Raw genomic sequence first — 13,238 nt, forward strand, 5'->3', positions numbered from 1 at the left:
GGACTAGTAACCGGAAGGCTGCAAGTTCAAACCCCCGAGCTGACAAGGTACAAATCTGTTGTTCGGCAAGTCAGTTAAGAACAAATTGTTATTTTTAATGACGGCCTGTTAACAGGCAGTTAACCCACTGTTCCTAGGCCGTCATTGAAAATAAGAATTTGTTCTTAACTGACTTGCCTGGTTAAATAAAGGTTAAATAAAAATAAAAATAAAAGGATCCTGGGACTAAACCACTCCCCTCTGCAACTGTATCCTGAACTTCCTGACCCGCCGCCCCCAGGTGGTGAAGGTAGGTAGCAACACATCTGCCACGCTGATCCTCAACACTGGAGCTCCCCAGGGATGCGAGCTCAGTCCCCTCCTGTACTCCCTGTTCACCCACGACTGCATGGCCAGGCATAACTCCAACACCATTAAGTTTGCAGACGACACAACAGTGGCCTGATCACCGACAAAGACGAGACCACCTATAGGGAGGGGATCAGAGACCTGGCTGGGTGGTGCCAGAATACCAACCTATCCCTCAACGTAAGGAGACTAAGGAGATGATTGTGGACTACAGGAAAAGGAGCACCGAGCACACCCCCCAAAGCCTATTCCCCCTCAGGAAACTAAAAATATTTGGCATGGGTCCTGAGATCCTCAAAAGGTTCTACAGCTGCAACATCAAGTGCATCCTGACTGGCTGCATCACTGCCTGGTACAGCAATTGCTTGGCCTCTGACCACAAGGCACTACAGAGGGTAGTGCGCACGGCCCAGTACATCACTGGGGCTAAGCTGCCTGCCATCCAGGACCTCTACACTAGGCGGTGTCAGAGGAAGGCCCTAAAAATTGTCAAATACCCCAGCCACCCCAGTCATAGACTGTTCTCTCTACTACCGCATGGCAAGCGATACTGGAGTGCCAAGTCTAGGACAAAAAGGCTTCTCAACTATTTTTACCGCTAAGCCATAAGACTCCTGAACAGGTAATCAAATGGCTACCCGGACTATTTGCATTGTGTCCCCCTAACCCCTCTTTTACTTTGCTGCTACTCTCTGTTTATCATATATGCATAGTCACTAACTATACATTCATGTACATACTACCTCAATTACTACCGCACGTTGGCTAAGCGGGCTATATGCATTGTGTGTATGCACTGTACCTGTTGTATTCGGCGCACGTGACAAATAAACTTTGATTTGATTTCACCATTGGCCTCATGGTGAAATCCCTGAGCGGTTTCCTTACTCTCGGGCAATTGAGTTGAGAAGGACGGCTGTATCTTTGTAGTGACTGGTGTGTATTGATACATCATCCAAAGTGTAGTTAATAACTTCACCTTGCTCAAAGGGATATTCAATATTTACCCATCTACAAATAAGTGTTCTTGTTTGCGAGGCATTGGAAAACCTCCCTGTTGTTTTTGGTTGAGCCTGTGTTTTAAATTCACTGCTTGACTGAGGGACATTACAATTATCTGGGGTACAGAGATGAGGTAGTCATTAAAAAAGCATGTTAAACACTATAATTGCACTCAGGGTGAGTTCATGCAACTTAATATGTGACTTGTTATGCACATTTACCCCTGAACTTATTTAAGCTTGCCATAACAGCAGGGTGGAATACTTATTGATAAGACATTTCAGCTTTTCATTTTTAATGAATTTGTAAGACATGAGTGACCCCAAGAATATAATTCCACTTTGACATGATGTGGTATTGTGTGTATGCCAGTGACACAACATCTCAATTTAATACATTTTAAATTCAGGCTGTAACACAACAACATGTGGAAAAAGTCCAGGGTTGTGAATACTTTCTGAAGACACTCTAATTGCTGCATCAAGCTGCTGTCTTCTGGAGCATCCTTTTAGTGGGACTCGGCTACTTCATTGCTGTTTCTCTATGCTACTGCTGGAGTCCATATGTCTTAGCCCATATCATTACAGAAACTAATTGCTATGTCCTCCACTGGTTGACGTGGTCCTCATGTTAATGTCTCTTTCTCTCTTGCGCACTCTCTTTCTCTCTCTTGCGCACTCTCTCTCTCTTGCGGACTCTTTCTCTCACGCACTCTCTCTTTCTCTCTGTCTCTCTCTGTCTGTCTGTTTCTCTGTCCATCTGTCTCGCGCTCTCTCTCTCTCTGTCCTTCTGTCTCTCTCTCTCTGTCCTTCTGTCTCTCTCTCTCTCTGTCCTTCTGTCTCTCTCTCTCTCTGTCCTTCTGTCTCTCTCTCTCTCTGTCCTTCTGTCTCTCTCTCTCTCTGTCCTTCTGTCTCTCTCTCTCTCTGTCCGTCTGTCTCTCTCTCTCTCTGTCCGTCTGTCTCTCTCTCTCTGTCCGTCTGTCTCTCTCTCTCTGTCCGTCTGTCTCTCTCTCTCTGTCCGTCTGTCTCTCTCTCTCTCTCTGTCCGTCTGTCTCTCTCTCTCTCTCTGTCCGTCTGTCTCTCTGTCCTTCTGTCTGTCCGTCTGTCTGTGTGGATAGGATGTGGAGACAGTCTGCAGGAAAGCAGTGGGAACTTCTCTTCTCCTGGCTTCCCCAACGGATACTCAGCCTACATGCACTGCATCTGGAGAATATCGGTCACGCCAGGGGAAAAGGTGGGAGGCATGATGAGGCCTTGGAAAACTGACTGACATAGAAACTTGGATCAGTCTTACGAGAAGTGCTTTGTTTATCACGACTTAGTAGTGATACCTCTGTTTTCCTTAGGATAATGTAATCTTAGATGATGATCTATATGATCCCTTTGAGTCAGCACTGGAGTTTTGTTCTTCTCATGTTGAAACTGTTTAGACTCGGGGGGGAAAAAAATGTATATAAATGCTGATGCTCCAGATACTCAACTAGTCTAAAGGCCAGTTTTTTTTTTATTGCTTCTTTAATCAGAACAACAGTTTTCAGCTGTGCTAACATAATTGCAAAAGGGTTTTCTAATGATCAATTAGCCTTTTTAAATGATGATAAACTTGTATTAGCTAACACAACGTGTTGTTGAAACACAGGTGTGATGGTTGCTGATAATGGGCCTCTGTACGCCTATGTAGACGTTCCATTAAAACCAGCCGTATCCAGCTACAATAGCCATTTTCAATATTAATTCAATATTATTTCCAATGTCTAGACTGTATTTCTGATCAATTTGATGTTATTTTAATGGACAAAAAAGTAGCTTTTCTTTCAAAAACAAGGACTTAAGTGACCCCAAACTTTTTAACGGTAGTGTGTGTATATGTATGTGTGTGTATTATATGTATTATAATCTCCACAATCACCCGACCTCAACCCAATTGAGATGGTTTGGGATGAGTTGGACCGCAGAGTGAAGGAAAAGCAGCCAACAAGTGCTCAGCATATGTGGGAACTCCTTCAAGACTGTTGGAAAAGCATTCCAGGTGATGCTAGTTGAGGGAATGCCAAGAGTGTTCAAAGCTGTCTTCAAGGCAAAGGGTGGCTGCTTTGAAGAATCTAAAATCAAAAATATACTTAGACAAATCAAACACTTTTTTGGTTACTACATTATTCCATATGTGTTATTTCATTGTTTTGATGTCTTCACTATTATTCTACAATGTAGAAAATAGTAAAAATAAAGACAAACCCTTGAATGACTAGGTGTGTCCAAACTTTTGAATGGTACTGTATTTATGTTTTATTGTCACATACGCTGGATAGATGCAGGAAAATAAGTTGTTTTACAGGTTCAGCTGTAGTAGTACCACGCCCCTGGAGCAAATTAGGGTTAAGTGTCTTGCTCAAGGGCACGTAGGAAGATTATTTTCACCTTGTCGGCTCAGTTATTCGAACCAGCAACCTTTCGATTACTGGCCTAACACTAACTGCTAGGCTACCTGCCGCACTGTACCAGGTCTGTAACCATGCTCTCTTGGTTTTTAAGATCATCCTGAACTTCACCTCCATGGATCTGTACAGGAGTCACCTGTGCTGGTACGACCATGTCGAGATCAGAGATGGATACTCCAGGAAAGCCCCTCTGAAAGGTCAGGATTTATTAGAAGAAAGATATAGTTCCATACGTGCATTACACTACGGTACAGTGATGCTGACAATAAACTTAATATAATAAGTTTGTCTGGACAAAAAAGTAGTTCTGGAGTCTGATAAGGTGGTCTGGTGTGTGTGTGTGTGTTCCAGGTCGTTTCTGTGGGGATAAGCTGCCTGAACCAATCATCTCCACTGACAGCCGGTTGTGGATCGAGTTCCGCAGTAGCAGTAACTGGGTGGGGAAGGGCTTCTCCGCTGTGTATGAAGGTAAGGCCAGAGCCGGAGCCCAATCCCCAGCAGACCCATAACAACACAGCTCAGCTGACTGACTGGGCACCTGGGTCACAGACTGAACAACGTGCCTGAAAACAGCTCAGTGATTCTGTCAAATCCCCACATCTGGCTGCCTCCATGCTAATGGGTAGAGCACGTTATTAATCAGATTTTGGTCCGAGGTGATTTTCAGCTCAACATTATATCCAGACTGTAGAGCATGATGTATTTAATATAGGAATCATTTTTAATAATCAACATTGTGATGAAACAAAACACAATACCCCTTGAGAGAAATGTGGTAATGATGATGAGGATGATAGATAACGATGACATCACTGCATGTTCTCTGACATTCAGCCATCTGTGGAGGGGAGGTGAAGAAGGATAATGGACAGATCCAGTCTCCTAACTACCCAGACGACTATCGTCCCAACAAGGTGTGCATATGGAAGATCAGTGTTTCTCAGGGCTACCACGTCGGCCTGACCTTCCAGTCCTTTGAGGTAAGAAATACGAGCCTTTGTTATTTTCATACCCTCCACATCCAGTAGCACATTTTTACACAGTGCTACACAGACTGTGAATCATAGCATGACATTGGGGTTCTCCATTTTATTCATGGGACTGATTGTTAAAATTTTATTTATGTGGCATGATGTTATTTTCATCTGATCGTCAAACAAATAACAACAAAAAGTAGGCCACCTGCACACTTTCATCCACTGCAAAATAATTACACCACTGTGCACCCGCGATTGATGAAGGGAATCTGTTGCAAAATACCCCAATTGTTATTAGGCCCACTCTTGTAGCCTGAATTAATTGATGCGTCTTGCTGACAAATTGACATTTTTTGTTTAAAAAAAGTCGGGACACCTGAAAAGGGGCTGAACTATGGCTGTGTCTGTCCCAAGCTCATCGGCAAGGTAAACTTTTGAGGGCCCAGTTAGAACAATGTTGCAAGTTTGCTAGCGATAGCTCAAGACAGAGGCAGAGTGAAGAAATGAATGTGATTGAAAGAACTTGAACCAACTGAAACCAGTTTAAACCATGACAGAGAGATGGGGGTGTTCGTTTAATTTGGAATAAGCTTTTATTTGTATATTTACCACTGTAGCAGTACACAATTGCGTTGTAAACAAATAGGAGATTGGTTAAATTAGCCCCCCCCAAAGTTAGACTTTTGTTACATTTAGCAGCACTCATCTCTCATTCAGGGGGGCCCCCTAACTCCCCCAACCCGCTTTCTAATTTGCATACTGCCGCTACATCCATATCCTCTGCAACCTTTGATTATGAAAATGACTTGAAGTTCTACTAACCCGGTCCCTTTGTCTCCTATTTTCCTTAGATTGAGAGGCATGACAGCTGTGCCTATGACTACCTGGAGGTGAGGGATGGGAACTCAGACAACAGCCCATTGCTGGGACGCTTCTGTGGCTACGACAAGCCAGATGACATCAAGACCAGTTCCAACCAGCTGTGGATGAAGTTTGTGTCTGATGGCTCTGTCAACAAGGCTGGTTTCGCAGCCAACTTTTTCAAAGGTCAGATCTCAAGGGTTTGGACTATAGAAAAGAACATGATGGCATATACCCTCGTTGTAGAAATTACCAGCGTGATTTCCATAGTAATACATTTCTCAGCAGCATGTCAAATTGAGTAATTTGAGAGTAATTCCGTCATGATTGATTTAGTTAAATGATGTTTATTTCAGGATAGTTAAATTGCAGCATTCATCATTTGTGACTTGTAGGCTGTTGAGATGCGAGGCCATGTAAAGGTAACATGTTGTTGTTGTAGAGATGGACGAGTGCTCCAAGCCCGACAATGGTCGCTGTGAGCAACGCTGTGTCAACACACTGGGCAGCTACAAGTGTGCCTGTGACCCGGGCTACGAGCTGGCTGCCGACAAGCGCAGCTGTGAGGGTGAGTACAGCAGAATGCTGCCCAGAGCCTGCTCAATAATGTCTCCTCTACTGCAGGTCACATAGTAATGCAGTTCACTGCTGTTATTTAATCACTACCACCCAAATACACCAAGTCCAGTTGCCCCACATAGTAGCTAGAAAACATACCGCCAGAGATTTGTCATTGGATTGTCATTTGGATTTCTGCCACCAAATGGGGTTGTAATTTGATGCACTCAACCGACCAAAATTCAATCCAACATCACAGGTAATCAGAGCCCAACGCAAGTGTTAAAAACATCCTAATTAGATGATCACCTGTAAATTAGAACCAGACAGAAGTGCTGATGCAGTGGTTTATAGCTTTACCTTTTCATTGCTCTTTTTACCAAACCTGACCACTGTCTGCCTCTAGAGGAGGAGGCCTGCTATTACATGTTCCTCAAACATTGAATAATTATCGAGCTTAACCCTTTTGGATTACATACATTTTTGCATGTTTAAGTTTTTGGTGAAAATAAAGTAGGGTGTCTGTTAAAACATTATCCTCAATGGTTTATTAATACCCAGCTTAACCTTTTTGGATGACATGCATTGTGTTTTTAAGCTTTTTGGGGATAAAACCCTACCACACTTTTCATTAATACGACAGAACATGATATTGCGTAACTGTCAAGCCTGTCGGAGACCATCAGCAGTAGGTTGCTTGTGAAAACAGCAGGTCAGCCAATTGTGTTGACCTTTATTGACCGATATGGGTAATAAAAATGATTCTGCTACTACAGATAGATGTTTTGCACAAATTGTCAGTGATACACATTTTTATATACACCATTATATCGTTATAACCATATGAAGTTTAAGCACATCTTAACCATTGTCCTGGTCTTCTCTCCTCTCCTCTGTCTGTCTGTGTAGCTGCCTGTGGAGGTTTCATCACCAAGCTGAACGGCTCCATCACCAGTCCAGGCTGGCCTAGAGAGTACCCCCCCAATAAGAACTGTATCTGGCAGCTGGTGGCACCCACACAGTACCGAATCACCCTGCTTTTTGACGTCTTTGAGACTGAGGGCAATGACGTGAGTACCGGGGTTGTTATGACTGAGCACGGGTTGGGTTTGTTCTATCCCCATGGGCCTTAGTGGTGTCATCATGAAGCTGTCCTCCTGTCTGTCATAGAGTACAGACTGTTTGTAATATATTCCTGTCCATCATATTTGTTCAAGTTTGAATTACATTCCCTTCATGTTTCATGTTGTAATGACCTGCTGTTTCTCTGTCTAGGTGTGTAAATATGACTATGTGGAGGTGCGCAGTGGGCTTTCTGCAGACTCAAGGCTACATGGGAAGTTCTGTGGAGCAGAGAAACCAGAGGCCATCACCTCTCAGTACAACAACATGCGCATTGAGTTTAAGTCAGACAACACCGTCTCCAAGAAGGGATTCAAAGCTCAGTACTTCTCAGGTGAGCCTTTGACACTGTGTGTGTGTCTTTCCCTCCAGGAGTCTGTTTCTGTGTGTACAGTGCCTTGCAAAAGTATTCACCCCTCTTGGCATTTTTCCTATTTTGTTGCCTTACAACCTGGAATTAAAATGGATTTTTTGGGGTTTGTATCATTTGATTTACACAACATGCCTACCACTTTGAAGATGCAAAATATTTTTTATTGTAAAACACAAGAAATAACCAAATCAGAACATGAGTGTGCATAACTATTCACCCCCCCAAAGTCAATACTTTGTAGAGCCACCTTTTGCAGCAATTACAGCTGCACGTCTCTTGGGGTGTGTCTCTATAAGCTTGGCACATCTAGCCACTGGGATTTTTTCCCATTCTTCAAGGCAAAACTGCTCCAGCTCCTTCAAGTTAGATGAGTTCCACTGGTGTACAGCAATCTTTAAGTCATACCACAGATTCTCAGTTGGATTGAGGTTCTGGGCTTTGACTAGGCCATTCCAAGACATTTAAATGTTTCCCCTTAAACCACTCAAGTGTTGCTTAAGCAGTATGCTTAGGGTTCTGCTGGAAGGTGAACCTCCACCCCAGTCTCAAATCTCTGGAAGACTGAAACAGGTTTCCCTCAAGAATTTCCCTGTATTTAGCGCCATCCATCATTCCTTCAATTCTAACCAGTTTCCCAGTCCCTGCCGATGAAAAACATCCTCGGAGTGATGAGAGGTGTTGGGTTTGCACCATACATAGCATTTACCTTCATGGCCAAAAAGTTCAATTTTAGTCTCATCTGACCAGAGTACCTTCTTCCATATGTTTGGGGAGTCTCCCACATGCCTTTTGGCGATCACCAAACGTGTTTTTCTTATTTTTTTCATTAAGCAATGGCTTTTTTTGGCCACTCCTCCATAAAGCCCAGCTCTGTGGAGTGTACGGCTTAGTGGTCCTATGGACAGACACTCCAATCTCCGCTGTGGAGCTTTGCAGCTCATTCAAGGTTACCTTTGGTCCCTTTGTTGCCTCTCTGATTAATGCCCTCCTTGCCTGGTCTGTGAGTTTTGGTGGGCAGCCGTCTCTTGGCAGGTTTGTTGTGGTGCCATATTCTTTCAATTTTTTAATAATGAATTTAATGGTACTCTGTGGGATGTTCAAAGTTTCTGATATTTTTTATAACCCAACCCTGATCTGTACTTCTCCACAACTTTGTCCCTGACCTGTTTGGAGAGCTCCTTGGTCTTCATAGTGCTGCTTGATTGGTGGTGCCCCTTGCTTTGTGGTGTTGCAGACTCAGGGGCCTTTCAGAACATTTGTGTATATATACTGAGATTGTGACACTTAGATTGCACACAGGTGGACTTTATTTAATTAATGTGACTGCACCAGATCTTATTTAGGGGCTTCATAGCAAAATGGGGGGGAATTCATACGCACATACCCCTTTTCTGTTTTTGTATTTTTTGAAACAAAATGTATAACAACATTGTATATGTCCATTACCTGAAATCCAAATAAAAATCTATTTAATTTACATGCAACAAATAGGAAAAACGCCAAGGGGGATGAATACTTTTGCAAGGCACTGTATGAGTGAAGATTCATCAATTTGACACCACAAGTGTGCTTGAGTGCTTATGGCAGTGTGGTAGTGTGGGAGAAACGTTCATCAAGGTAGTGTCCTTTATGTCCCCAGACAAAGACGAGTGCTCGAAGGAGAATGGAGGCTGCCAGCATGAGTGTGTCAACACCTTCGGGAGCTACAGCTGTCAGTGCCGCAGTGGCTTCATGCTGCACGAGAACAAACATGACTGCAAAGAAGGTACCAATCGGCCACCTGCACACTGAAACTGAGACCCACTGGCACATTGATTCTGGGTTCATTTATTTTATGCGGGTTGGAGCTCTAGAGGTTAGATTTAGGGGGATGACTTCCTATTGCAATGAGTGGGGGTGAGCGAGGAAACACTACCATGTGCCAAGAACAACAGCCCCTGAGTGGGGTTTGGACATTATCTTGTGTGGAGCAGTGATGATACAGGAGGATGCTAACTTTGTGGATGTGTTTTTGCAGCCGGCTGTGATCACGTTGTGAACAGTGTGACTGGCACCATCACAAGCCCCAATTGGCCAGATAAATACCCCAGCAAGAAGGCATGCACTTGGGCGCTCTCCACCACCGCAGGCCATCGCATCAAAATCGTATGTGTCCCCCTCCAACTCTCTAACATACAGATTGCATGTGTGTGGCTCTTGGTATGCTTGTGTTTGCGGGAAGGGGGGTTTGAATGTACTGTGGAAATCATTAAGGACTTTATATAGTACTGTACTGAGCATCACAGCCTCTGTTGACAATCCCCTAAGCATGAATGGCTCCCCCTTCTGTCACATTCATACCATTTGTCTTCATCCATGGCATGCTGTGCATATCTCAGCTTTTTGAATATAGTTAACTGGGCTCAGCCAATGAAAAGTGATTGCATGTGTCTTCGTTCCAATTGATTTCTAAAGGTTATTCCGCCAATAGGGAACCATTGTATTTCATACTCTAGCTCGTGTAAAACATACCTGCAATCCTCTTTCCCTATTTGATCTCATTCTCTCCCCTCATGCTTTGTCTCAGGCCTTCAATGAGATCGACATGGAGGCCCATCTGGAGTGCGCCTACGACCACATCGAAATCTACGACGGGCGTGACGGCAAAGCCCCCAGTCTGGGTCGCTTCTGTGGCACTAAGGAGCCTCCTCCCATCATGTCCAGCGCCAACAAGATGTTCATCCGCTTCTTCTCTGATAACTCTGTCCAGAAGAAGGGCTTCGAGGCCTCCCACACAGCAGGTATATTACCGCCAACACAACTTAAACTCACAACTTAGAGCCCACTGTATGGCTAGATTTATTGCACTGGCTTCTCCTCAAAGGTTATTGGTTAGTTCCTTCTGAGTGATATCTATGGATGTTTTTTTGTTATTATCTCCAGAGTGTGGAGGTCGTCTTAAGGCTGAGGTCAAGACCAAAGACCTGTACTCCCATGCTCAGTTTGGGGACAATAACTACCCCGGTGCGTCTGACTGCCAGTGGGTGATCGCTGCTGAGAAAGGCTACGGCGTGGAGCTCATCTTCCAGACCTTTGAGATTGAGGAGGAGGCTGACTGTGGCTACGACTACATGGAGCTCTTTGATGGTGTCGATACCAAGTCCCCAAGGCTGGGACGCTACTGTGGCTCTGGGGTAAACTCACTGATAGTCTCATCTATTGAAGGACTTTTTCTGCCCAACAGTATTTGTAGCACCAGCGATGTACTATCATAATATCGGTATTCTCTCTTTCAGGTCTAGCTTTGTTGAACCAGCTGTGTAAAAACAATACTTTCGGAGATTGTGTAAAATTAGCTCTGCAGTTGAAAAATAACCTTTCACACTGTGTCTGTGTTTGAGTGTTAAAGTTTTGAAGATTACTACTCCGCTCTCCGGCTTTAATCACTTTGTTAAAGTTGATGTGTTCCACCGGGTTGGAGTATATTGCTTCAGTAGCAGCTGAGCTTGATAAGAGCGGACCCTGGCTGGCTTGTGAAAGGCTATCATGGTCTCCAGCATTGAGCTGTAACCGAACCAATCAGCTGACGCTGAGGCTACAGTAGGTTTTGGGGGGCCACTGGGGAGTTGAAGCGTTAAATCCGTAGGTCAAGGAACAGCTTGATTTAATTTAACACACATCAGTAATAAGCCTGTGTCTCTACTCTACTGATGCCTGGTCCTGTAAATCAGTGCTAGCAGGAGCTGGAGGACATATAATGCTCACAGTACCAAGTGGGCCACTTCCTCCATCAAGCCCTTTTTTTTAGACATATTGGACTAAACTGGAACCAGACTGTAAAGTAAGGTGGAAAGCTCATTATGATTTTTATTGGAGAATAAGGGGTAGTTGTTCACTCCAACAGCCCTCCCCTCCCTTACCCTACAGCCCCCTCAGTCTGGATCTATGAGATATTATTTGGTTTTAATTGAAGTGCAGTCGGAGTGCCAGAAGGCGACAGCGGTTAACTTCATCTGCGTTTTCTCCTCTGTTCCCCCAGCCTCCTGAGGAGATCTACTCTGCTGGCGACTCCGTTGTAATCAAGTTCCGCTCTGATGACACCATCAACAAGAAGGGCTTCCACGTGCGCTACACCAGCACCAAGTTTCAGGACACACTGCACTCGCGCAAGTGACCAGCGGGGGCCGGAAAGGGCCGGGTGGGGAAGAGGGGCAAGTGGAGGGGCCCCCAGGGGAGGCGACAGCCTGACACTCGGAAACCTTCGGCCACCAAGATCATTCAGAAACGACAGAACAGCCGCAAGACCACCAACCGCACCTCAACTCCAAGGGGCTCCAGCTTCCTACAGACTGGGAGGAGTAAAGCCATTCTGCAGTAGACCTTGTTTTTACCTTTTTTTTAATGGTTATGATTGGGGCGGGTGGGTGGATATCCGTTTAGGTGGATTCAGGGGGAGAATTTTTTTGGTTCTTCTTTTATTTTCTATGCCTCCTAATGAGAGCGAAATGAACAACAGTGGATTCTCAGGACCTGTAGGAAGGCAGGCATCAGCCAGACAGATCCCTGCTTTTGTCAGGCCAGCCCCCCCCCCCCACACCAGGAGGGAAGGAGGTGAGGAGAGAAAAGGAGGGGGAGGAGACCGGAGGAAGTTCCAGAGGGATTCACCAACCTCAACCTTCCAGCCAAACTCCTCCAGAATACTAGAGCTCCTCTCCTCCTCACATTCCCACCCATATTGTTCAAGGATTCCAGTCAATAAGAGGATTAGAGGGATGCCCTTGACTTGAGGTTTTAATACTGTATGTCTGAGAATTGCATGTAACTACAAGAAGAGAGAAGGAAACTGTAGGGTGACAACACCAGCATTTGTAATTGGTATTGTTCTGGCAACCAGTGCAAGATTCTCGCTTCTTGGTAATTCTTACCATTAACAAGGAAATTAAAGAAGCAGTTATCTTATTAAAGGACTAATACATGAAATGTGGCCTATGTCTTCTGGTTGGTAATTGCTTGCCCATTGAGGGGCTATTGCTGTATCTCTATGTGTAATGTGTATGATTATTCAAAGGGACATGACATGCTTTCCTCAACTCAAATCATCAGTAAGCACTTTACAGTGAATTGTTCAAAAATCATGAACTAACGATTTTTTTGTAAAATGCAATGCAAGTTCACTTATTTTTTATGCATTTTATCACTTTTATTCCCTGATTTTATTTTCATTGCACCATTTGGTTTCTCAGGCGTGCTTGAGAGCTGTTTGTACCCTGTAACATGGGGTAATAAAGATATGGGTTCTGTTTCAGTGTTCATGTACAGTTTTAATGTGCAGCATTTTCTCTCCCTAGACTAAAACTCTCCATAAATAGTGCAATCTCCAGTGGCAGGCCAGAGCCCTTTATTGTGACAGAAGGGTCTGGTGCAGGCGAGTCTGAGTAGTCATTGTCATAGCAACACCTTCACAATATATTCATCTGTTTATGGTGGGGCTCTGCTGAATTCCATGTATTATGATGTGTTGGTATTGTGCAGCGAGAATGATGTTGAATACATGTCAATTACTGTTTTCCCACTCTCTTTT

At 44.3% G+C, this 13,238-nt stretch overlaps 1 protein-coding gene across 1 annotated transcript in view; it reads left to right on the plus strand.

Moving 5' to 3' along the window:
• Nucleotides 1-12,957, plus strand: part of bmp1a (bone morphogenetic protein 1a) — a 54,118-nt gene extending 41,161 nt beyond the window's left edge. Inside the window, exons 8-20 of the mRNA XM_024438804.2 lie at nt 2,468-2,583; nt 3,882-3,984; nt 4,139-4,255; nt 4,622-4,767; nt 5,616-5,811; nt 6,068-6,193; nt 7,093-7,253; nt 7,459-7,639; nt 9,318-9,443; nt 9,696-9,823; nt 10,245-10,458; nt 10,601-10,851; nt 11,697-12,957. Of these exons, the coding sequence (XP_024294572.1) occupies nt 2,468-2,583; nt 3,882-3,984; nt 4,139-4,255; nt 4,622-4,767; nt 5,616-5,811; nt 6,068-6,193; nt 7,093-7,253; nt 7,459-7,639; nt 9,318-9,443; nt 9,696-9,823; nt 10,245-10,458; nt 10,601-10,851; nt 11,697-11,831 (2,000 nt within the window). The 3' untranslated portion in view covers nt 11,832-12,957. The remainder of the gene's footprint in view (nt 1-2,467; nt 2,584-3,881; nt 3,985-4,138; nt 4,256-4,621; nt 4,768-5,615; nt 5,812-6,067; nt 6,194-7,092; nt 7,254-7,458; nt 7,640-9,317; nt 9,444-9,695; nt 9,824-10,244; nt 10,459-10,600; nt 10,852-11,696) is intronic.
• Nucleotides 12,958-13,238: the final 281 nt, after the last annotated feature.

This window comes from Oncorhynchus tshawytscha, linkage group LG12 (assembly GCF_018296145.1).
Source record: "Oncorhynchus tshawytscha isolate Ot180627B linkage group LG12, Otsh_v2.0, whole genome shotgun sequence".
NCBI classification, from domain to species: Eukaryota; Metazoa; Chordata; class Actinopteri; order Salmoniformes; family Salmonidae; genus Oncorhynchus; species Oncorhynchus tshawytscha.